At 52.2% G+C, this 22,346-nt stretch overlaps 1 protein-coding gene across 1 annotated transcript in view; it reads left to right on the top strand.

The window, feature by feature from the left end:
* Positions 1-22,346, top strand: part of DNAH17 (dynein axonemal heavy chain 17) — a 150,931-nt gene that overhangs the window by 85,572 nt on the left and 43,013 nt on the right. Inside the window, exons 45-57 of the mRNA XM_077973073.1 lie at positions 606-888; positions 979-1,152; positions 1,353-1,560; positions 2,074-2,239; positions 6,111-6,213; positions 7,255-7,402; positions 7,767-7,858; positions 9,944-10,105; positions 10,919-11,083; positions 11,282-11,473; positions 17,796-18,062; positions 19,728-19,889; positions 22,003-22,236. Coding sequence (XP_077829199.1) covers positions 606-888; positions 979-1,152; positions 1,353-1,560; positions 2,074-2,239; positions 6,111-6,213; positions 7,255-7,402; positions 7,767-7,858; positions 9,944-10,105; positions 10,919-11,083; positions 11,282-11,473; positions 17,796-18,062; positions 19,728-19,889; positions 22,003-22,236 — 2,356 coding nt within the window. The remainder of the gene's footprint in view (positions 1-605; positions 889-978; positions 1,153-1,352; positions 1,561-2,073; positions 2,240-6,110; positions 6,214-7,254; positions 7,403-7,766; positions 7,859-9,943; positions 10,106-10,918; positions 11,084-11,281; positions 11,474-17,795; positions 18,063-19,727; positions 19,890-22,002; positions 22,237-22,346) is intronic.

Genomic DNA, 22,346 nt, shown 5'->3' with positions numbered 1-22,346 from the left:
CCCAGAGGTGTCTGTGACTGAAACTCTGGTGTGGCTCTTCAAGGATTGCTGGTTGTATTGATTTGGACTCTTACACTGAACATGGCAAATTCAACTCAAGCTTACTGAAGCTTAAAAAAAAAAAGCACCAAGGGGTGCTTCAGGCATGGCTGGATCCAGGAGTCCAGATGATGTAATGAAATATCCCCGCTCCTATCCTTGTCTCTCCTTTCTACCCACTTCCTGTCCCCACCTTCCCGCCCCTGAGATGACATCATGAGATCTTTCTCCTTTTCTGTTCTTCTCCCATCCCCCAGCCCTTGGTATGTGCGTCGCCTGTGATAGCAAGAACAGCTCCCAGATGTTCTAGACCTACAGCACCCCCATAGCTAGCAAGCCCAGAGAGGGCACAGCCCCCACGATCCTGGCACCCTCCTCCGACCCTTACAGGGCCTGCAACTTGCCCCTCTGGCACCCTCGTTTGGACCCATTGCCATACAGGCGTGGCAAGCCTGAGGGCAGCCCCAGCAGAATTGGGTGGAGGTGAGGAGGGGCGTTTACCAAGGCAGGGACACTGGCAGACCCAGCGCAGTGGCCATGTCATCGGCACCTCCTGTCACCCCCAGGGTGGTGAGCAGCTGGATCGAGAGGCGCAAGGTGCAGTCGGAGAAGGCCAACCTAATGATCCTCTTTGACAAGTACCTACCCACGTGCCTGGACAAGCTGCGCTTTGGGTTCAAGAAGATCACACCAGTGCCGGAGATCACGGTGATCCAAATGATCCTGTACCTGCTGGAGTGCCTGCTCACAGAGAAGACCGTGCCCCCCGACTCCCCCAAGGAGCTGTACGAACTGTACTTCGTGTTCGCCTGCTTCTGGGCCTTCGGCGGGGCCATGTTCCAGGACCAGGTGATGCACCTCGGGGGCCTGGCCACCCACACAGGGTCTCTTGGCATCCCGCTGAGCTGGGCCCTGATTTTCACTTCTGTGTCTCAACAGCTTGTAGATTATCGAGTGGAGTTCAGCAAATGGTGGATCAATGAATTTAAGACCATCAAGTTCCCCTCGCAGGGAACGATTTTCGACTACTACATTGATCCCGACACGAAAAAGTTCCTGCCCTGGACAGATAAAGTGCCCTCCTTTGAGCTGGATCCTGATGTCCCACTGCAGGTAACTGTCCCCAAAGCAGGGCCACTGACTGGCAAGTTAGAGGCAGGAATCTGTGCAGCACCCCCCACACGCCTGCACAGAACGTCCAAACGCCCGATTTTCAACAGTAGGACCTTTTCGGTAGAACATGGCCTGCACGCTAACAGGAGACAGAAGTGTCTGAGAGTCACAGCTTCCTCCCCTCCCTCCACCTCCCCCAGGCCTCTTTGGTCCATACCACGGAAACCATCCGCCTCCGCTACTTCATGGACCTGCTCATGGAGAAGTCCTGGCCAGTGATGCTGGTGGGGAACGCGGGGACGGGCAAGTCAGTGATGATGGGGGACAAGCTGGAAAGCCTGAACACCGACTACTACCTGGTGCAGGCCGTGCCCTTCAACTTCTACACCACCTCGGCCATGCTGCAGGGTAAGGCTGGTCTGGTCACACCCTGCCTACCCGGCTGACCCCACAGCCCCCATTCCCTGCTGTCCCCTCTCACTGCAGGCCCAGGCACTCGCCAGCCACTTTGCACCTTCTCACTTCCCACGCCCCACCCGCTAGCCTTCCCTTCCTGAGTCGGAGACAAAGGAGGAGCAGCCGGGACCCCTCTTTCTGGTGCTCCCCGGTGGGCATGGTGATGGGGGTTTGATGGCCAGTCGAGGCAGCAGGTCCCCCGGCAGTGTCTCAGCCAATCTGAGGTGATCCAAAGGTGACGAGGGCAAGGTTCCTGCCACCCTCACTTCTCATTGCTCTGTTTATTCCTGGGGCTGTACCCGGTGCCCCCTCAAGGGCCACTTCCAGGGCAGGTGCATTTGGTAAAGTTGGATCCCAGCCAGGTCCCACCTTCTGTCCTCCAGGGGAGCAGGTAACCCCCCTCCCTACCTAACAGGCTCTGGCTCAGGGGACGCAGGCGGGCGGCTGACCCTCTGCCCTCTCTAGGGGTGCTGGAGAAGCCGCTAGAGAAGAAATCGGGGAGGAACTACGGGCCGCCAGGCACTAAGAAGCTCATCTACTTCATCGATGACATGAACATGCCCGAGGTGGACAAGTATGGGACGGTGGCCCCACACACCCTCATCCGGCAGCACATGGACCACCGGCACTGGTTAGATGGGGCGGGGCCCGGGGGAAGGGCGTGGCCACAGGGCGGTGAGGGCGGGGCCAGGGAGGGGCGCAGGAAGAGGTGGAGCCCCAGGGCAGTAGGGCCGGACTGGTGTGTGGCCATGGGGACGGGGCTGCAACCTGGGTTGGGAGACACGGGTTGTAGCTGGGCCCCCAAGCTTGTGTGACCACAAGGCATTGAGGCAGGGCCAGGGCAGGGGAGAGGTTGTATCAGTTTCGTCCATCGCCCATTTCACAAACATATAGCTGTGGCCTAGAGCCCTAGTGGAGGGGATCCCCCCTTCCACCGAGGTGTCTGTCCCACCGGGAGATGAAGAAACACATTACCTGGTAAAGGAAGAGCCCTGAGGAAAACCCCCAGCGCAGTCACAGAGGAGCCCCCAGTTCCTCAGAGTCCCAGCAGAGAGATGCCCCTGGGGAGATGGTGCTCCACCATCTGGAAGCTGTGTCGCCCTGGCTGTGGGACCTTAGAGGGAGAGCACTCTGGGTGGAGAGAATGCCACGTGTAAAGGCCTTGCGGCAGGTGAAGGAGCCCAGGGAGGGCCCGGTGTGGCAGGAATGTGAGAGCCAGAGGGAGAGGGTGTCCAGGGCAGCTGCGGCCAGAATCCCAGGGCCTTGGTACAGAGTGCAGACTTTCTCCTAATGGCACCAAGAAGCCGAGGGTGGCACGTTTAGGTTTGCAGCTTGGAAAGATGAGAACATTCAGGTCAGTTGTCTTTTTTTTTTTTTTTTTTTTTGAGACGAGGTCTCGCTCTGTCACCCAGGCTGGAGTGCAATGGCTCGATCTTGGCTTACTGCAACCTCCACCTCCTGGGTTCCAGGAATTCTCCTTCCTCAGTCTCCTGAGTAGCTGGGAATAAAGGCGTCCGCCACCACACCCAGCTAATTTTTGAACTTTTAGTAGAGAAGGGGTTTCGCCATGTTGGCCAGGCTGGTCTCGAACTCCTGACCTCAGGTGATCCACCCGCCTCGACCTCCCAAAGTGCTGGGATTACAGGTGTGAGCCACCGTGCCCAGCCACAGTTGTCTCTTAAAATAAGCAAGTATCCCAGGCCAAACCGGAGCCTTCTCAGGCCAAAGGAGCCTAGAAACCAGTCCGTTTGTTCGTGAAGCCTGGTCTCATGCCAAGAAAGGGAGGCATGGGGGATTAGGTTGCCTACTTAAGGTCAGGGCCCTAATGAGTGGCAGAGCTGGATTTTTTTTATATATATATTTTTTTCTAAGACAGAGTTTCGCTCTTGTTGCCCGGGCTGGAGTGCAATGGCATGATCTTGGCTCACTGCAACCTCTGCCTCCTGGGTTCAAATGATTCTCCTGCCTCAGCCTCCCGAGTAGCTGAAATTATGGGTGCCTGCCACTACGCTCAGCTAATTTTTGTATTTTTGTAGAAATGGGGCTTTACCGTATTGGCCAGGCAGGTCTTGAACCCCTGACCTCAGGTGATCCGCCCACCTCAGCCACCCAAAGTGCTGGGACTATAGGCGTGAGCCACCGCACTCAGCCGGAGCTGGATTTTGAGTTCAGATATGTCTGACTCCATCACCTGCCTTTTCCTCACTAAACGACACTCCCAGAGCTCACAACTGTAGGAAGCCTATGCTGTGCTGCAGGCTGTGATGTGGGGACGCGGGCATGAGAGGCGGCTCCCTGCGGGAGGTGATATAGCTGCCACTCTGAGCAGGGAGCCTGGAGAGAGTCTGACATCATTTCAGAAGAATTGCCTGTGGTGTGGGGTGGGAGATTTGAGGGTACCCAGACAGGAGAGGAGGGCAGGTGCATGCATGAGAGCCCACTCGTTCCTCTCTGCAGGCAGGTCTACTGTGAGGACCGTGGGGGCTCAGCCTCGGCTCCCCCAAGTCTCAAGTCCCCTTCCAAGAGCTTCACAGGGTCACGTGTTCTTGTAAAATGTCCTTAAGATTTTTGTTTTCTTTTCCTTAAGGAGGGACCGCCACATTCTTAAGCTTCAGCCCTAGGTCCACATCTGCCGTGGAGTTTACCCTGAAGGATCTTCAGGAGGGGTGGCAGAATCAGATTCGAGTTTTCAAAAGATAAAAGATCCCTCTAGAATATTGGATTAACATGGCCCCACGACAACAGGGAAGGATGGACCGTTTAGTGGATGTGTCAGGAAAAGGCTCACTTGTGGAAGAAAAGTCAGGCAGACAAGATGGGGCCCATGGGAAGGACAGGCCCACAGGCAAAGGGTGAACTGTGAGGTGGATAGAAGCAAACAGGGACAACATCCGTGACCCGAGAACTGTGCGCAGGGGAGGACTTCTCAGACAAAAGTTTCACAAGCACACACAGAAAGGCAAAAAATTGATGGCTGTGATTTAAATCAAAATTAAGGAATTTCACTCAATGAGAGACACCATGGACAAATATAATGGAGAAATAAAAGAATGGAAGAAAACATTTGCAATGTGTAAAATTGACAATGGATTAATATCTGAAATATACAAGGAATTACTAGAAACTAACAAGAGACAACAACTTTCAGCATACAGCGTGCATAATGGCGGGGGAAAAAACAAAGGTGCTGAGCGCAGTGGCTCGCGCCTGTAATCTCAACATTTTAGGAGGCGGCGGCAGGAGGATCACCAGGTCACATAGTGAGACCCTGTCTCTACAAAAACTTAGCCGGGCATGGTAGTGTGAGGCTGAGGTTGGGAGGATGACTTGAGCTCAGGAGATCGAGGCTGCCATGAGCCGTGACCACCAATGCACTCCAGCTGGGGTGACAGAGCAAGACCCTGTCTCAGAAAAAAAAAAAAAAAAAAGTAGTGTAGTGTGACATCAAGGAAATTATTCAGCCTATTTTATTTATTTTTTAAACAAAGTCTCGCTCCGTTGCCCAGGTTGGAGTGCACTGGCATGATCTCGGCTCACTGCAACCACCGCCTCCTGGATTAACGCCATTCTCCTGCCTCAGCCTCCCGAGTAGCTGGGATTACAGGCACATGCCACCACACCCGGCTAATTCTTGTATTTTTAGTAGAGACAAGGTTTCACCATGCTGGCCGGGCTGGTCTCGATCTCCTGACCTCAAGTGATCTGCCCACCTCAGCCTCCCAAAGTGCTGGGATTACAGGCGTGAGCCACTGTGCCTGACCTATTCAGCTTATTTCATAATAGCAGCCGTTAATAATTATCCTGATGACAGGGACGGTGAACATTTTTTTTTTTTGCATACTTACTGTATGTCAGGTACCCTTCCCAGTGTTTTTTCATATGTTAGCTCATTTTATCCTCCTAATGACCCATCGCACAGGAGAGGATATTGAGGCAGAGAGATGTTAACCAAGTTCCCAGAGCCCCAGCATCGCTCAGGGGAAGAACTGGAACATAAACCCCAGCCTGCTCTCTGAGCCACTCTTTTGCCTCTTGTTTCAAAATTTCTCTTGAGAGCATGAAGTCACAGCAGCTGTTTCACATATTGTCAGTATCTGTGGAGGGTTTTTAAAACCACATGGAGTAATCCCAGCATTTGGGAGGCCAAGGCAGGCAGATTACAAGGTCAGGAGATCAAGACCATCCTGGTTAACACGGTGAAACCCCATCTCTACTAAAAATACAAAAATTAGCTGGGCATGGTGGCGGGTGCCTGTAGTCCCAGCTAGTCGGGAGGCTGAGGCAGCAGAATGGTGTGAACCCGGGAGGCAGAGCTTCCAGTGAGCCAAGATCACGCCACTGCACTCCAGCCTGGGCGACAGAGCAAGACTCTGTCTCAAAGAAACAGCAACAACACCACCAAAAAAAATAAAACAAGGAGGGCATTCTTGGAAGTGAAGTGGGGGCAGGGGATGGCTCCTCCAGGCCGGGGGTGCAGCATGAACGCTGGTCTCCCCCCTCAGGTACGACAGACATAAGCTGACGTTAAAAGACGTCCATAACTGTCAGTACGTGGCCTGCATGAACCCCACTTCTGGATCCTTCACCATCGACCCCAGGCTTCAGGTAAGCAGAAACCACACTCATTCCCGTCACCTGCCGTGAGTCTGAGGCTTGCTTCTGGCAAATGAGAGGAAAAACTTTGGTTTAGGATGTTAGGGCTGCAGGCTGACATTCTTTGGAGAACTCCTTAACCTTGCAGAATGTATCAGAAAATTCCAGGGCATGGGGAGGACGGACAGCTAGCCAGCCTTCCCTGTGACCTGGTCAACTGGCAGAGTTAGCAGATAAAAATGCAGTCAAATCTGAACTCCAGATAAATACCTTTTTAGTCTAAGTATGTTACATACAATATTTGGGGCATACTGTTCTTTTTTTGTTGTTTTGTTTGTTTTTGTTTTGAGGCTGAGTCTCACTGTGACGCTCAGGTTGGAGTACAACGGCTTGATCTCGGCTCACTGCAACCTCCGCTTCCCAGGTTTAAGCGATTCTCCTGCCTCAGCCTGCTGAGTAGCTGAGACTACAGGTGTGCGCCACCACACCTGGCTAATTTTTGTATTTTTAGTAGAGAGGAGGTTTCACCATATTGGCCAGGCTGATCTCGAACTTCTGACCTCAAGTGATCCGCCCGCCTCGGCCTCCCAAAGTGCTGGGATTACAGACGTGAGTCACTGTGCCTGGCCTGGGACATACTATTCTTAAAAATATATACACACACACACACATATATTTGTTGTTTATCTGAAATTTAGATTGAGCAGGGCATCCTGTATTTTATCTGTAGCCCTTACCCGGACAGACTTTGCCTCTAAGTTATCTACACACACACAGACCTGGATTTAAACCCAGGCCTGTGCTCTGAGCCCCTCTCTTGCCTATGCCAAAATTCTTCTTGAGAGCATGACGTAAGTGTGACTGTTTCACGTGTAGTGATACTTAATGCGGTTTTACCACGTGCAACGCACAAGGAGGGTAACTGCCCATTCTGACAGTGCCTAAAAGACCTTCGACCATGAGGACAGGGGCCACTCTCCCGCGAAGGTGGCCCTGGCCCCAGGCAGGACCCCAAGAGCTGGCTGACGGGAGTTTGTGGTTGTTCCCGGGCAGCGCCATTTCTGCGTGTTTGCTGTGAGCTTCCCTGGCCAGGAGGCCCTCACCACCATCTACAACACGATCCTGACACAGCACCTGGCCTTCCGCTCGGTCTCCATGGCTACCCAGAGGATAAGCAACCAGCTGGTGGCCGCGGCCCTGGGTAAGCTGGCTGGTCTCATCCCCTCTCCCGTCGGTAAAACCTACGGCTCTGTGGGCTGATGGTTCTTCACATTTTCCCTTGATAAATATTTTATTTGTACTTCTGAATCAATATTTTTAAAACGATGCTATGTTTCAACAGGAGAAATTGTGAAATACAATTGCTTCATGGGGAGGTAGAGGCTAGGAAATTCGATACACAAATGATTTAAGGAGAACAGCAAACTTCCTCTTCGAAGAGCTGTGCAGATTTCTTACTCCAGTTGTCACCATTTTGTAGTCCATTGGCTTTAGAAACTTGAAGCTTGCACTTCCTGGGGCCATTAAGAGTACATAAGAATCGACGTGTCTTTTTCTTCTAACAGCTTTGCATCAGAAAGTTGCAGCAACATTTCTTCCCACGGCCATTAAGTTTCATTATGTCTTCAACCTCAGGGACCTCTCCAATATTTTCCAGGTACTGCTCTTGTAGATTTGTGTCATGCCTGCCTTACGGCCCAGTGCCCAATCCACAGTTGCTTTCCTCACCACAGCTCTCAGGGAGGTGTGGACTGACGATGGTGGTGATAGTGATGGTAATGATAATGGTGGTGATGGTGGTAATGGTGATGATGATGATAATGGTGGTGGTGATGGTGATGATGGTGGTGGTGACAATGGTAGTGACGGTGGTAATGGTGATGGTAGTGGTGATGGTGGTGGTGATAATGATGGTGGTGATGACAATAGTAGTAGTGATGATGATGGTGATAGTGGTAGTGATGGTGGTGATAATGGTGATGGTGATAACGGTGGTGGTGACAGTGGCGGTGATGGTGATGGTGGTGGTGATGGTAAGAATGGTGATAATGATGGTGGTGATGATGGTGATAGAGGTAGTGATGGTGGTGATAATAGTGGTGGTGGTGGTGATGGTGATAATGGTGATGGTGATATAATCATGGTGATGGTAATGTGGTGGTGATGTGATGGTGGTGGTGGTAGTGGAGATGATAATGGTGATGGTGGTGATGATGGTGATGATGTGGTCATAGTTATGATGATAGTGATGGTGATGATGGTGGTGGTGATGGTGGCAATGTGATGGTTATGATGGTGATGGTGATGGTGACGATGGTGGTGATGGTGATGATGGTGGTGATGGTGGTGATGGTAATGATGGTGGTGGTGATGGTAATGATGGTGGTGGTGATGGTGATGATGGTGGTGATGATGGTGATGATGGTGATGGTGGTGATGATTGTGGTGATGTGATGGTTATGATAGTGATGGTGGTGGTGATATGATGGTGTAATGGTGATGATGGTGGTGTTACGGTGGTAATGGTGATGGTGGTGACGATGGTGATGATGGTGATGTAATGATGATGGTGGTGGTGGTGGTGATGGTTATGTTGATAGTGATGGTGGTGGTGATGGTAATATTTCATTTACTGACTGCTTACTCTGAGTCAGGGATTGGGTTTGGCACCTTACATTCCTATTTTCTCCTCCTCCAACAACACATAAGTTTGGTGCTTATATCCCCATTTTGTGGCTGAGTTTGTGGCTGAGGGAGGCTAAGTTACGCCTACCTCCTCCCATTTAAAGTATCAGCCCAGGCGGGTGCAGTGGCTCACGCCTGTAATCCCAGCACTTTGGGAGGCTGAGGCAGGCAGATCACGAGGTCAGGAGTTCGAGACCAGCCTGGCCAACATGGTGAAACCCCACCTCTACTAAAAATACAAAAATTAGCCAGGCATGGTGGTGCGTGTCTCTGTAGTCCCAGCTACTCAGGAGGCTGAGGCAGGAGAATTACTTGAACCCAGGAGGCGGAGGTTGCAGTGAGCCGAGATCATGCCACTGCACTCCATCCTGGGCAACAGAGTGAGACTACATATCAAAAAGTAAAAATTAAAATAAAATAAAGTATCAGCCCAAACGCCACGCCCTCACAGAGGCCGCTCCTCATCCCTCACACTCTGTCTCACTGCCCTGGGTGTGTTATTCAGAGCACACATCATAGTGTGCGGTTACCTTGTTTCTTTGTGTACCTGGCCACCTCCCCCACTGGCATTTCAACTCCACAGCGTCAGGGTCTGTCGCATCATCGCTGTGCCTGGGAAATTCAAGGCCCTCAATAAGCTCTTGTCAAGCTTGCCCAGGGTTGCTTGCTTAGTAAATGGCCAAGCCAGGACTGGACCAGATAGGCTTGCTGCGGTACCCAAGCCTGTGACCTGCCCTGTGGCATCAGTCACCTGGTTCCCCTTGCAATTAGCCTCTTTTGTCCCTCCTCCACCATTCACTCTACTAGAGGATGAGGCCCCAACCCTGTCCTGTGAGGAAAATGCCACATCTCTCAGGACACAGACACACACTCTGACATCTGGGATTTGTGGGACCTCCGTGATGAGTGGCTTCCCTGGCCCCAAGTGAATGCTGTGCCAACAGCTGAATAGGTCCCCTCACCCCGGGGGAGGGGCTGCTGCTCAGGTCATCTGTGTCTAGCACTGGGCTCGCCTTCATAACAGCTGATGGTGCTGACCATCCCGTGTTTGGGGCAGGGACTCTTATTTTCCACAGCAGAAGTTCTGAAAACCCCACTGGACCTTGTCCGCCTTTGGCTACATGAGGCTGAACGAGTGTATGGTGACAAAATGGTTGACGAAAAAGACCAGGAAACATTGCATAGAGTCACCATGGCCTCCACCAAGAAGTTCTTTGATGTAAGTCAAGCTGCTCGGTCCCTCTGCCGAGCCCAGAACGGCTCCAAGAGGGTGGAGCATTGGCAGCCAATGAGAACTGCAGCCCTCTCGGAAGGGCCCTTTGTTGGGGGTGGGAAGATCCATGTTAGGTTCCACGCAATTATTCCAGCACGTGGCCATGGATCTGAGGGTTCCACGTGATAATTCCTGCATGTGGCCATGGATCCAAGGGTTCACATGATAATCCCAGCACATGGCCATGGATCCGAGGGTTCCATGCGATAATTCCAGCACGTGGCCATGGATCCGAGGGTTCCGAGCAATAATTCCAGCATGTGACTGTGGATCCAAGGGTTCACGCGATAATTCCAGCACGTGGCTGTGGATCCGAGGGTTCCACGCGATAATTCCAGCATGTGGCCATGGATCCGAGGGTTCCACGTGATAATTCCAGCATGTGACTGTGGATCCAAGTGAGGAAGAATCGACCACTCAGTAGATCAGGGTGTGATCACCTCCCTCTGTCCACTTGGGGTGGAGAAAGGCCCTGCTTGGCTCAGTGTGCCTCGCTGATGTGTCCCATGTATTCTTGGCAGAATCATTTCTTTGGACTATGAATTCATTCCTAATATGGTGGGGATGGGACCCTCCCACCCTAGGAAATTTTGCCCCAGTGGTTTGCTGGGCCCACAGCAGCAGATTTGGGCCCCTGGAGACTTGGCCTGGTACCCTGGCGTGACCTCCTAGGCCACTTTAGCAAAGTACTGAGCTGCTGTTAACTATCTGTGCGGTCATGGTGGCAAAAACCAGAAGTATCATCTTTTTTTTCTCTAGGATCTTGGTGATGAACTCTTATTTGCCAAGCCAAATATCTTCTGCCACTTTGCTCAAGGGATTGGCGATCCTAAATATGTTCCTGTAACCGACGTGGCTCCTCTGAACAAGCTCCTCGTGGACGTCCTGGACAGCTACAATGAAATTAATGCAGTCATGAATTTGGTGAGCAGGCTGGAGCTGATAGCAAGGGCACAGGACCTGGACAGGGTCACCCTCTCCGGTTGCATTATCAACATCCGAGTGGCATTCTGTGGGGCTGTGTGGCGCGCGGTGCACACCTCAGCGTGTGCAGTCTGTGCTGGTGAACAGAGGTGATTCCAGGTGCTACAGGATGTTGCAGGATCTCTCCGGTTTCTGTAGGTGCTGTTTGAGGATGCCGTGGCTCATATCTGCAGGATTAATCGCATCTTGGAGTCTCCCCGGGGGAATGCCCTGCTGGTGGGGGTGGGTGGCAGTGGCAAACAGAGCCTCTCCCGCCTGGCAGCATACATCAGCGGCCTTGACGTGTTTCAAATCACCCTCAAGAAGGGCTACGGGATCCCCGACCTCAAGGTGAGAGCTTACAGTGCAATAAGCTGCCTTTTGGGGTAGAGTCGGGGAGTAAAGAAAAACTTCACTCCCTTTTCCAAAATGAAGCCAGCCAGCACAGGGAGTCCGAGCATCACCAATAGCCCTTATCTAAAGGATCTTTATCTTAGAAACAGAGGCCAGAAAACCTTCCAGCCAGTGTGCGTGCCCATGTGACTGAGGTGAAGAGTGTGAAACCTTCCGGCCCCTGTGACTGAGGTGAAGGGTGTGAAACCCTCCGGCCCGTGTGACTGAGGTGAAGGGTGTGAAACCCTCCGGCCCGTGTGACTGAGGTGAAGGGTGTGAAACCCTCCGGCCCGTGTGACTGAGGTGAGGAGTGTGAAACCTTCTGGCCCGTGTGACTGAGGTGAAGAGTGTGAAACCTTCCGGCCCCTGTGACTGAGGTGAAAGGTGTGAAACCTTCCTGCCCCTGTGACTGAGGTGAAGAGTGTGAAACCTTCCGGCCCCTGTGACTGAGGTGAAGAGTGTGAAACCTTCCAGCCCGTGTGACTGAGGTGAAGAGTGTGAAACCTTCCAGCCCATATGACTGAGGTGAAGAGTGTGAAACCTTCCGGCCCGGGGGACTGAGGTGAAGAGTGTGAAACCTTCCGGCCCATGTGACTGAGGTGAAGGGTGTGAAACCTTCCAGCCCGTGTGACTGAGGTGAAGAGTGTGAAACCTTCCAGCCCATGTGAGTGAGGTGAAGAGTGTGAAACCTTCCGGCCCGGGGTCTGAGGTGAAGAGTGTGAAACCTTCCAGCCCATGTGACTGAGGTGAAGAGTGTGAAACCTTCCAGCCCATGTGAGTGAGGTGAAGGGTGTGAAACCTTCCGGCCCAGGAGACTGAGGTGAAGAGTGTGAAACCTTCCGGCCTATGTGACTGAGGTGAAGAGTGTGTCTATTGATTACTCGATGGACACAAGTCCAGAAAGTCAACCCAGATCACAGAGGCAGAGAGATTGGATTCTTGCCCTTGGTCACTAAGTGTCCCAAATTGTTCCCTATTGTCTGTCCAGATTACAGAATTCAGAGCCGTGACTGGGTTTCTAACTGCGTGCCTGAGAGGCTGAATGGCTGCTTTTGGAATGAATGAAATAAACATTAGAGTAAACATAAGATCTCCCATGCCCAAGACACACTGCTGAGGGTTTTTATTGATTTCTTACTCCTGAACATCTGCTCTCCCAGGCAACTGCGTGCCATTAGTTCAGAAGGAATCATCGTGCCTGAGGTTAGACCTGAAATTGATTGCACCGTGCTACACGGTCATGCCTTCTCTGTGTGTGTGCTGGGGCCGCTGTTGTGGGGGCAGGAAGATGCCAGACCCAAGGGGGAGCCCTAAGGGGACCCTCCCACAGCACATGGCCCTGAGGCAGTCGCTGGGCTCATGGCTTTAGCAGGCAGACCTGGAGCCAGTGATGCTGGGAGTGGTGGGAGGCGTCTGCAGGCAGAGACCCTGGAGGGGCAGTTCAGGCTGTGCCAGGGACAGCCAACCTCTGGGAGAGCCTCCAGTTTCTGGCTGGCTGTTTTCTGCCTTCCCAGTGGATTCTATCCATATAGACCGGGACCGGCCTGCTCTTTTTTGAACTCAGATGGGCACTCCCAAACACAGCCCTGCCCTCTGGACCCATCAGCGGTATATCATGTCATGGGTTCTCAGCATATCTGATGGAGTTAGTTCACATTGGTGGTATCTGTGGCCACTCAAGTGTCATTTGAACCTGGAGCCATATAGTTTTACTGAGCTTTCTCCGTTGAAGTCTCTAGTCTATTAACTAAATCACGTTGGGTTACGTTCACGACAGCATCGTTTACTTGCTCTGCCTCCCTGCAGGGATTTTCTTCCTGATCCTTCATGTTGGAGCTGATCATGGGTGCTCAGCCTCAGCCTCAGCCTCAGCCTCAGCCTCAGCCTCAGTGGTGCTATTTTATTTGTCGGCATCAGCTGCTGCGGCTCTATGATCTGGGCTGTGGAATTTCACTGCCCCTACACACATCACAAATCAGCTTTGCTATCACTGTCATTTCTTAAACCGCTTCTGTGGATTCAGAACGAAGGGCAGAGGTAAACAGGGCTAAAAGTTTCGGTATCATATTGGGGGAGCCAGACTCCTGAGCCATTTCCACATGATTCTTGTTCTAATAGTGCTGTCGTAGTAACAGGCTCACCCCTATGAGGGTAACATACATGTTTGTGATTATGTAATATAAAGTAGGTCCCAGAAGCTGTGGCACCTGCTGGAGGCTACAGGTGCACAGGAAAGGGGTGGAGAATGGACCCTGGGGGACAGTGTGCTGTGTGAAAAGGCCTGGGCTTGGTCCCAAGAAAACGAGACACCATCAAGATGTCTGAGCAGGGGACAGAGCGGGCAGGATGTGGTAATGTTCTAGGACACGTGAAGGATAGTTTGAAAGCACAGAAACTGCTGTAGCGTGACCCGGGTGGAGATGGGGCACAAGCCCTGTGACCCCACAAAGGCTGAAAGCGGGCAGGTGCGACGAGAAGGGAGAACGGAGGAGGGGAAACCAGGGCCAGCGAGGGCTGTGCCTGCCGAGAGGGCGTGCGTGACCTCAGGGGCTCAGCTGGGGTCCAGGATCCGAAACCTTCAGATGCTACCGCAGCTACCCTCCCCACACCCCACACCCCACACACAGCCCCCGGGGGCCAGGCAGTGGGCAGTTTTTACTTCTGGGAAACCTTCCCCCCAGCCTGAGTCAGCAGCCAGAGCTGGGCTGCCCCATGAAGAAAGCCTTTCAGCAGAATGAGGGGCTGTGGTCTCAGCAGCTCAGGTACCTCCCACCCCCGGCTTCCTACAAATGAAAGGGGAGGGGTGAGAAGCAGCCATTGGTGGGGTGGGGGCTTGGTCTCATGTTATTCTCAGGGAGGTCTTACTGCGCATCTCACACCCCGCACTCCCAAATCCTAACCCTAACCCTCGCAGCCCCACTCCCTAACCCTGACGTCTCACACACCCCCACTCCCAAATCTCGGCTCCGTGTCCTGCCTATCCACTGCCAGTGGCATTGGCTATGGCAAGGAAAGGCGCTGCTGATGTTTTGGCCAGAGAAAGGGAAACCTGTGCCCCTTATTAATGGCTGGTCCCTAGACGGGCCTAGATGCAGGTGACTATTGCCATCGTCGGCTGACAGTGATGACAGGGACGCAGGCAGTTCCAGCTTCAGTGGCACCATGGGGCTCTCAACCAAGACAGGAGGGAGAGTCGGGGAGAACCACCCTCGGGCCAGGCCCAGAGGAGACGCGATACCTGGGGATGAGGCGGTCAGTGCACAGCGGACACGTGGGGCTTGGGAAGTGCAGGGACAGGATGCGGGTAGAGATGTGGAGACCAGCCTCAGCAGCATAAGAGGGTGGGAGTGGAGGGGACTGTGCCAGAGAGTGAGCGGGGAGGGTGAGGTGGAGGCAGGCCGGAATCCAGGGGCAGCCCAGCGGTCACAGTGGGCAGGGTGAGGGCCACTCCATGTGGGACAGCGTGGTTGTGAAAGCCAGATGGGCGAGGTGCGGTGGCTCAAGCCTGTAATCCTAAGGCAGGAGGATCGACTTGAGCCAGGAGGTCGAGGCTGCAATAAGCTGTGATCATGCCACTGCTCTCCAGCCTGGGCAACCGAGTGAGGCCCTATCTCTAAAAAAGTAAAATCAGGAAAAAAGGAAAAGATTTCTGGTATGGTCAGTCTCCACCCAGTGTGCTTGCTACACTGTGAAATAAGACGAGTTTTTGACTCAAGGTCATCGCTGGCTCTCACACTACGCCCCTTGCCTCAAGGCAGGGTCCAAGGACGTAGCCATGGCTCAAGTCCCACCTGCGGCCCACCAGCTTTTCCAGGCTCAGAGCTTCCCCTTGCTTTTTCTTAGCTTGTCAAAACATAGGAGATTTGAGGGTGGCTTCTGACTCCGGTCAACTCCCAAAGAGGAGGCCTGGTGAGGTTTCTCTCTGAACAGAGACTTCAGGGAGTCAGACTTTCTTCCGAAGAAGGGAGCAGCCATAGGGGTGCCTATATGGGCACTTTTAAAGCCTCTTCAGTAAGTACAGAAGCCCATAGGTCTTGTTTTTTAAATTAAATATTATAGATAAGCAAATCACCAAAATGCTGGAAATATACATCACTACTTGGATAAACCTGGCAGGCGTTTCTGAACATATATATACATGGAAATGGCATATTCAAAAATAACAAGCTATTCCTACTGCTCTGTAACATGCTTAAAAAAAAAAAAAAACTTTTCATTTATTCTTGCAAAATTCCTGTGAAATCATCTTGTCGCCCTGTCCTTAAATCCTGCTCTGGATGACTCTGAAAGGGGGTTGACTGTTAAGGCTCCCAGTCCAAGCCTGCAGTATATTTATTCAGGGCCTCTTAAGGTCTCCATTTAAGATTTTTTTCTTTCCTTTTGCATGTGTGGTAAAATATACATAGTATAAAAATTGACCATTTTCACTGTTATTTATTTCCTTTTTTTTGAGATAGAGTCTCACTCTGTTGCCCAGGCTGGAGTGCAATGGCACAATCTCAGCTCACTGCAACCTCCATCTCCTGGGTTCAAGTGAGTCTCATACCTCAGCCTCCCAAGTACCTGGGATTACAGGTGTGCACCATGACGCATGGCTAATTGTTGTATTTTTTGTAGAGATGAGGTTTCACCATGTTGGCCAGGTGGTCTTGAACTCCTGACCTCAGGTGATCCACCCGCCTCGACCTTCCAAAATGCTGGGATTACAGGCGTGAGCCACTGTGTCCGGCCTGTTTTTTTTATTTTTTTTATTTTTATTTTTTTTCCAAAACAAATAGAGTAAGACATTTTCGGCTGGACACGGTGGCTCACACCTATAACCCTGGCACTTTGGGAGGCTGAGGTGGGCAGATCACTTGAGGTCAGGAGTTCAAGACCAGCCTGGGTGACATGGTGAAACCCTGTCTCTACCAAAAATACAAAAATTAGCCGGGCATAGTGGCACGCGCCTGTAATCCCTTGGGAGGCTGAGGCAGGAGAACTCCTTGAACCTGGGAGGCAGAGGTTGCAGTGAGCTGAGATCGCGACACTGCACTCCAGCCTGGGCAACAGAGCAAGACTCTGTCTCAAAAAAAAGAAAAAGAGTAAAAAAGTAAGACATTTTCATCACCTTTAACATCTAGTTCAGTGGCATGAAGCACATTCACGCTGTTGTGTGACCGTCACCACTATCCCTCTCCAGGACCCTTTCATCTTCCCAAACAGAAGCTCTGTCTCCTTTAAACAACAAGTCCCCATTCCCCCAGCCCCGCCCCTGGCAATCTCCATTCTTCTTTCTGCCCCTGACTTTGACTACTCTAGGGACCTCATGTAAGTGGAATCACACAGTATTTGTCCCTTCATGTCTGGCTTATTTTACTCAGCGTCATGTCCTGAAGGTCTGTCCATGCTATAGCACGTGTCAGAATTTCCTCCCTTTTTAAGACTGCATCATATTCCGTTACACAGATGGACCAATGTTTTATGTACCTGTTCACGCATGGTTGGACACTTGGGTTGTCCTGATGGCTGCTGTGAACCTGGCTGTGCTCTGTTCAAGGTTTTGGGTCTCCAGGACCCTTCTTTTTCTCTTTTCCTTGGAGACAAAGTCTTGCTGTGTTGCTCAGGCTGGTCTTGAGCTCCTGGCCTCAGTCGATCCTCCCACCTCGGCCTCCCCAAGCCTTAGGATTACAAGCATGAGCCACCGCACCTGGCCTATGTTTCTTAGAAAGTCGGCCCCATGGGCTGAGGGCGGTGGCTCACACCTGTAATTCCAGCACTTTGGGAGGCCAAGGCAGGCAGATCACAAGGTCAGGAGATCGAGACCATCCTGGCTAACACAGTGAAACCCCGTCTCTACTGAAAATACAAAAAATTAGCCAGGTGTGGTGGTGGGTGCCTGTAGTCCCAGCTACTCGGGAGGCTGAGGCAGGAGAATGGCGTGAACCTGGGAGGTGGAGCTTGCAGGGAGCTAAGATCATGCCACTGCACTCCAGCCTGGACGACAGAGCTCTGTCTCAGGAAAAAATAAAGTTGTCCCCGTGGCGGCGTGTGCTGGTAATCCCAGTTACTTGGGAGGCTGAGGCAAGAGAATTGCTTGAACCCAGGAGGCGGAGGTTGCAGTGAGCCGCAACTGCACCATTGCACTCCAGCCTGGGCGACAGAGCAAGACTCCGTCTCAAAGAAAAAAAAAAAGGTGGCCCCATGGCCCCATGGCCCCATGCTCTGGGTGATTGTGGAGGATGTCTCTAATTGAGGATCTTCTTACCAAGGCCCCTAAGCATGTCCTCACTCCGTCCAGGTCGACCTTGCTGCTCAGTACATAAAGGCTGCTGTGAAGAACATTCCCTCGGTGTTCCTGATGACGGACTCCCAGGTGGCCGAGGAGCAGTTTCTGGTGCTGATTAATGACCTGCTGGCCTCAGGAGAGATCCCTGGGCTGTTTACGGAAGATGAGGTGGAGAACATCGTCTCCTCCATGCGACCCCAAGTCAAGTCCCTTGGCATGAACGACACTCGGGAAGCATGTTGGAAATTCTTCATCGAAAAAGTGCGCAGACAGCTCAAGGTGGGACTCCCGTCTTCGGCAGGGCCTCAGGAGCCCAGCTTGGCACCCATGGCCTACAGGGTTTAGGTTTTTGCTCTGCATAGAGCAGGGGGACTGATCTTTCATGGGATGTGAAATCCTGTTAGGAGAGTGTGAGGGGTGGGGCTGTCTGATGAACCAGAGCCTGGAGACTTTTTCACGTGGGTCTGTAGAGGTATCTTGGGGCCAAAAGAAGTGTCTTACAGTCGTCCTTTGGTATCTGAGGAGGTTGGATTCCAGGACCCCCATGGATACCAGAATCCACGGAGGAATGGATGCTCAAGGCCCCGATATAAAACAGTGTCATATTTTTGAACACGCTCCCCTCTAATTAAATCATCTCTAGATTACTTATAATACCTAATATAATGTAAAATGCTATGTGAATAGTTGTTATATTTTTATTTGTATTATTTTTTTAAAGAAATTTTCAGTCCATGGTTGGTTAAATCCACAGATGTGGACAGACAGCTGACTCTGTGTGGACTGCTCCCCACACACAGCTAGTTTAAGTATCTCTTTTTTTTTTTTTTTTTTTAATTTGAGATGGAGTTTCACTTGTTGCCCAGGCCGGAATGCAATGGTGCAATCTTAGCTCACTGCAACCTCAGCCTCCTGGGTTAAAATGATTCTCCAGCTTCAGCTTCCCAAATAGCTGGGATTATAGGTGCCCGCCACCACGCCCAGCTAAATTTTGTATTTTTAGTAAAGATGAGGTTTCACCATGGTGGCCAGGCTAGTCTAGAACTCCTGACCTCAGGTGATCCACCTGCCTCAGCCTCCCAAAGTGCTGCCTGACCACACCTTGACTTTCGACACTGCCTCTAGGGTAAGCAGGCTAAACTCCCCTAGTAGGACAGAGAACCCCTTGGATCTGTTGGCCTCGTCCTCTCCAGAGTTCAGTGGTGCTGCCCTTTGCAGGGTGCCAACCCCATAGCTCTCCTGGGCTGTCCAAAGGTGTCCCCTGATGGGCGCTGCCTGCTCCTGGATCCTCTTTGGTGCCCTGCCAGTGCCAGGTCTGTCCCACACCCTCACATCATCACGCAGTGAGAGGTGCAAAGTCAGCCAGGCAGTGAGCCACCGCCATGAGTAGCAGCATCTGTGCAACACCTACGCCATGAAAGGGGACCAGAGAGCAAGGGCAGCTGGGAGGCTGAGACCCATGACAAGGGAGGTCCTCATCTAGCCAGAGAGCCCCCGAGGCCCGTCTCCACAGCACCTTCTCCAGCTGGGGTCCCAGGGACTCCCTGCCCTTTCTTGGAATTAGCCACTCTCCCTCAGGGCCCAGCCGGGGACCCTTCCTGCTGAACTGAAGGGCTTGGAGTCTGGCCGGTTCTGGGGCCTCATCTGCCCAATGTGGGTGCCCACTCCCCATTCCTTCCTTTGCCTGGCCTTTTTTTAGAGAGGCAAGGGCCCCTTTCGGAGGGATTGGGACTGCTAGCCAGAGGCACGAAGCCAGATGAGCATTTATCCACTGCAATGCGGCCGCCGCCCTTCAAACCCAGAACTAGGATTGCGCTCCCCAGACCCTGGGCGGCTGAGCCGGGCAGGGAGCGTGGATTTCTGGAAGAGCTTTCTGCAGAGTGATGGATTAGGCCCCAGCACTGCAGTCCCAGTGGCCAGCGCATCTTTGTCTCCCACACCCAGGTGATCCTGTGTTTCTCCCCTGTGGGCTCCGTGCTGCGGGTACGAGCCAGAAAATTCCCAGCTGTGGTCAACTGCACGGCCATCGACTGGTTCCATGAGTGGCCGGAAGATGCCCTGGTGTCCGTCAGTGCGCGCTTCCTGGAGGAGACCGAGGGAATTCCGGTGAGTCACTGAGGCCACTTCTGCCAGAGTGCAGAGCCCAGAGGACAAGGACAGGTCCAAGGGCTGGCTCCCTGGGAGAGAAGGGCGCTGGGACTAGGGTGAGCCAAGTGAGGCGTCCACCTTGGGCTCAATGTTTAAGAGGCTACGAGAAACCTCAGGCATCAAGATAAGTGAGGTTTTAATGTAATATTTTTGAAAATCAAAATTAGCGCTAAAAAATTCACGATGAACAAACCATCAGAATTGTAAACCAAGGTGGGCTGTTGGGTATTTTTGTTTCATTGTCCTGCAGTCCTGTGCCAGCGAGGGGTGGTTTCCAATCAGCCCCTGTGTGGCCAAGGCTCCAGGGTCAGTTCAGGAGGGCTGAGGACACGCAGCGTGCGGACAGATCCGGCCACTCAGGCTTTCTAGCTTTCCTTGAGCACTGGCTGGAGAGCCTGTATTTGCTGGGATAAGTATATACAAGGGCACACGCCATTGCCTCGTGCACCTCAGGGGAAATGACAGGTCCATCATTGCAATCTCTCTTCATTGAAAGATGGTGCCCAAGGCCGGGGGTGGTGGCTCACACCTGTAATCCCAGCACTTTGGGAGGCCAAGGCGGGCGGATCACTTGAGGTCAGGAGTTCGAGACCAACCTGGCCAACATGGTGAAACCCCATCTCTACCAGAAATATAAAAAATTAGCCGGGTGTGGTGGTGCATGCCTGTAATCCTAGCTACTCCAGAGGCTAAGGCAGGAGAATCGCTTGAACCCAGGAGGCGGAAGTTTCAGTGAGCCGAGATTGTGCCACTGCACTCCAGCCTGGGCGACAGAGCAAGACTCCATCTCAAAAAAAAAAAAAAACACAAAAAAACAATGAAAGATGGTGCCCATGTTCATTGTTGGAGCTCAATGCTTGGCTGGAAATTAACTGTAAACCCTGGCTCACTTTTGACCAACTCAGTAGGGGGCATGAGCAGCCCTTGGAATAAACCACCCTTTATTACCATGTCTTACTTCTTTTGAACACAGATGCAGTTATTAAGTAGGCTAGAATAAACCTGAAACTGGCTTCTCTTTTTCCTAGTTTTTTAAAGATGGGGAAAGAGCCTGCTTGCCAGCAGAGCTTCCATTTATGAGACTGGCCACTCCCAGTAACTCTGCAGCTCAGAGGTGTCCCTTGGAGCATAGATTTGGGTTTCTAGTTCCCGAGGCAGAGACTTCCTAGAAACAGGCATTGGCCCCATCACCAGCACTATATGTGCATCCTGAAATGTGTGTGTTGGATGAATTCATTACTTCTCAAAATGGCCTGAATTAAAATTAACATTGCTGAGACAATTTCTGGGGCAAAGCTCCCAGTGCCTGCCTTCAGGTAGATGGGCAGGCCCAGGGGGCTGGGGAAAGAGGTTCTAAATCCCAGGACCCAGCCTTAGTAATGAACAATAAATATTTGCAGAATTACCTGGAATATGAAAACATATTCTCAGCCTTATACTTTTTCAGGTAGGCAGGTTTGTGAATGTGCACGCGTATATATACAGGTGTGTGAATGCGTGTGCACGTGTATAGATGCAGGCGTGTGAATGCGTGTGCACGTGTATAGATGCAGGTGTGTGAATGCACGTGTATAGATGCAGGTGTGTGAATGTGTGTGCACGTGTATAGATGCAGGCGTGTGAATGCGTGTGCACGTGTACAGATGCAGGTGTGTGAATGCGTGTGCACATGTATAGATGCAGGTGTGTGAATGTGTGTGCACATATATGTGTGCATGTGTGCGTGTATGTGCATGTGCGCCCCCATACCTGGCTAACTTTTTATATTTTTGGTAGAGATGGGGTTTCACCATGTTGGCCAGGTTGGTCTCAAACTCCTGTATGTGTGTGTGTGTCAGAGATAATGATAATAAGCTCTGCTGTGTCCTGGGCACTGAGCTAAACCTTTCCATGGTGCAATGCCCACAAGAGCCCCAGGATCTGTTGCTTTCAGGAGCCCCTTTGGGCAGTCGAAGACACTGAGGTTGGTCTCGGGGCACCTTGTCCAGGGCTCCTGGTGAGTCCGGGGAGCTCCACTTTGCTGATTTGCAGGATGGGTTCCCAGGGATGACTGGCTGTCTCCTCTTTGTAGCGGGAAGTCAAGGCCTCCATCAGCTTCTTCATGTCCTACGTGCACACCACAGTCAACGAGATGTCCAGGGTGTACCTGGCTACTGAGAGGCGCTACAACTACACCACACCCAAAACCTTTCTGGAGCAGATCAAACTCTACCAGAACCTGCTGGCCAAGAAGAGAATGGAGCTTGTTGCCAAAATCGAGAGGCTGGAGAACGGCCTGATGAAGCTGCAGAGCACAGCTTCCCAGGTAGGAGAGGGGGGCCAGCTGCCAGCTCCTGTGCCGTCCCCCGGAGGCCTCGCAGGAGCCGCTACTGTCACAGGCTTCTACGGGCTGGTCACACCGGGGCTCAGCACTGC

Source organism: Macaca mulatta, chromosome 16 (genome assembly GCF_049350105.2).
Source record: "Macaca mulatta isolate MMU2019108-1 chromosome 16, T2T-MMU8v2.0, whole genome shotgun sequence".
Classification (NCBI taxonomy): domain Eukaryota; kingdom Metazoa; phylum Chordata; class Mammalia; order Primates; family Cercopithecidae; genus Macaca; species Macaca mulatta.
This window is presented reverse-complemented; position numbering and strand designations above follow the sequence as displayed.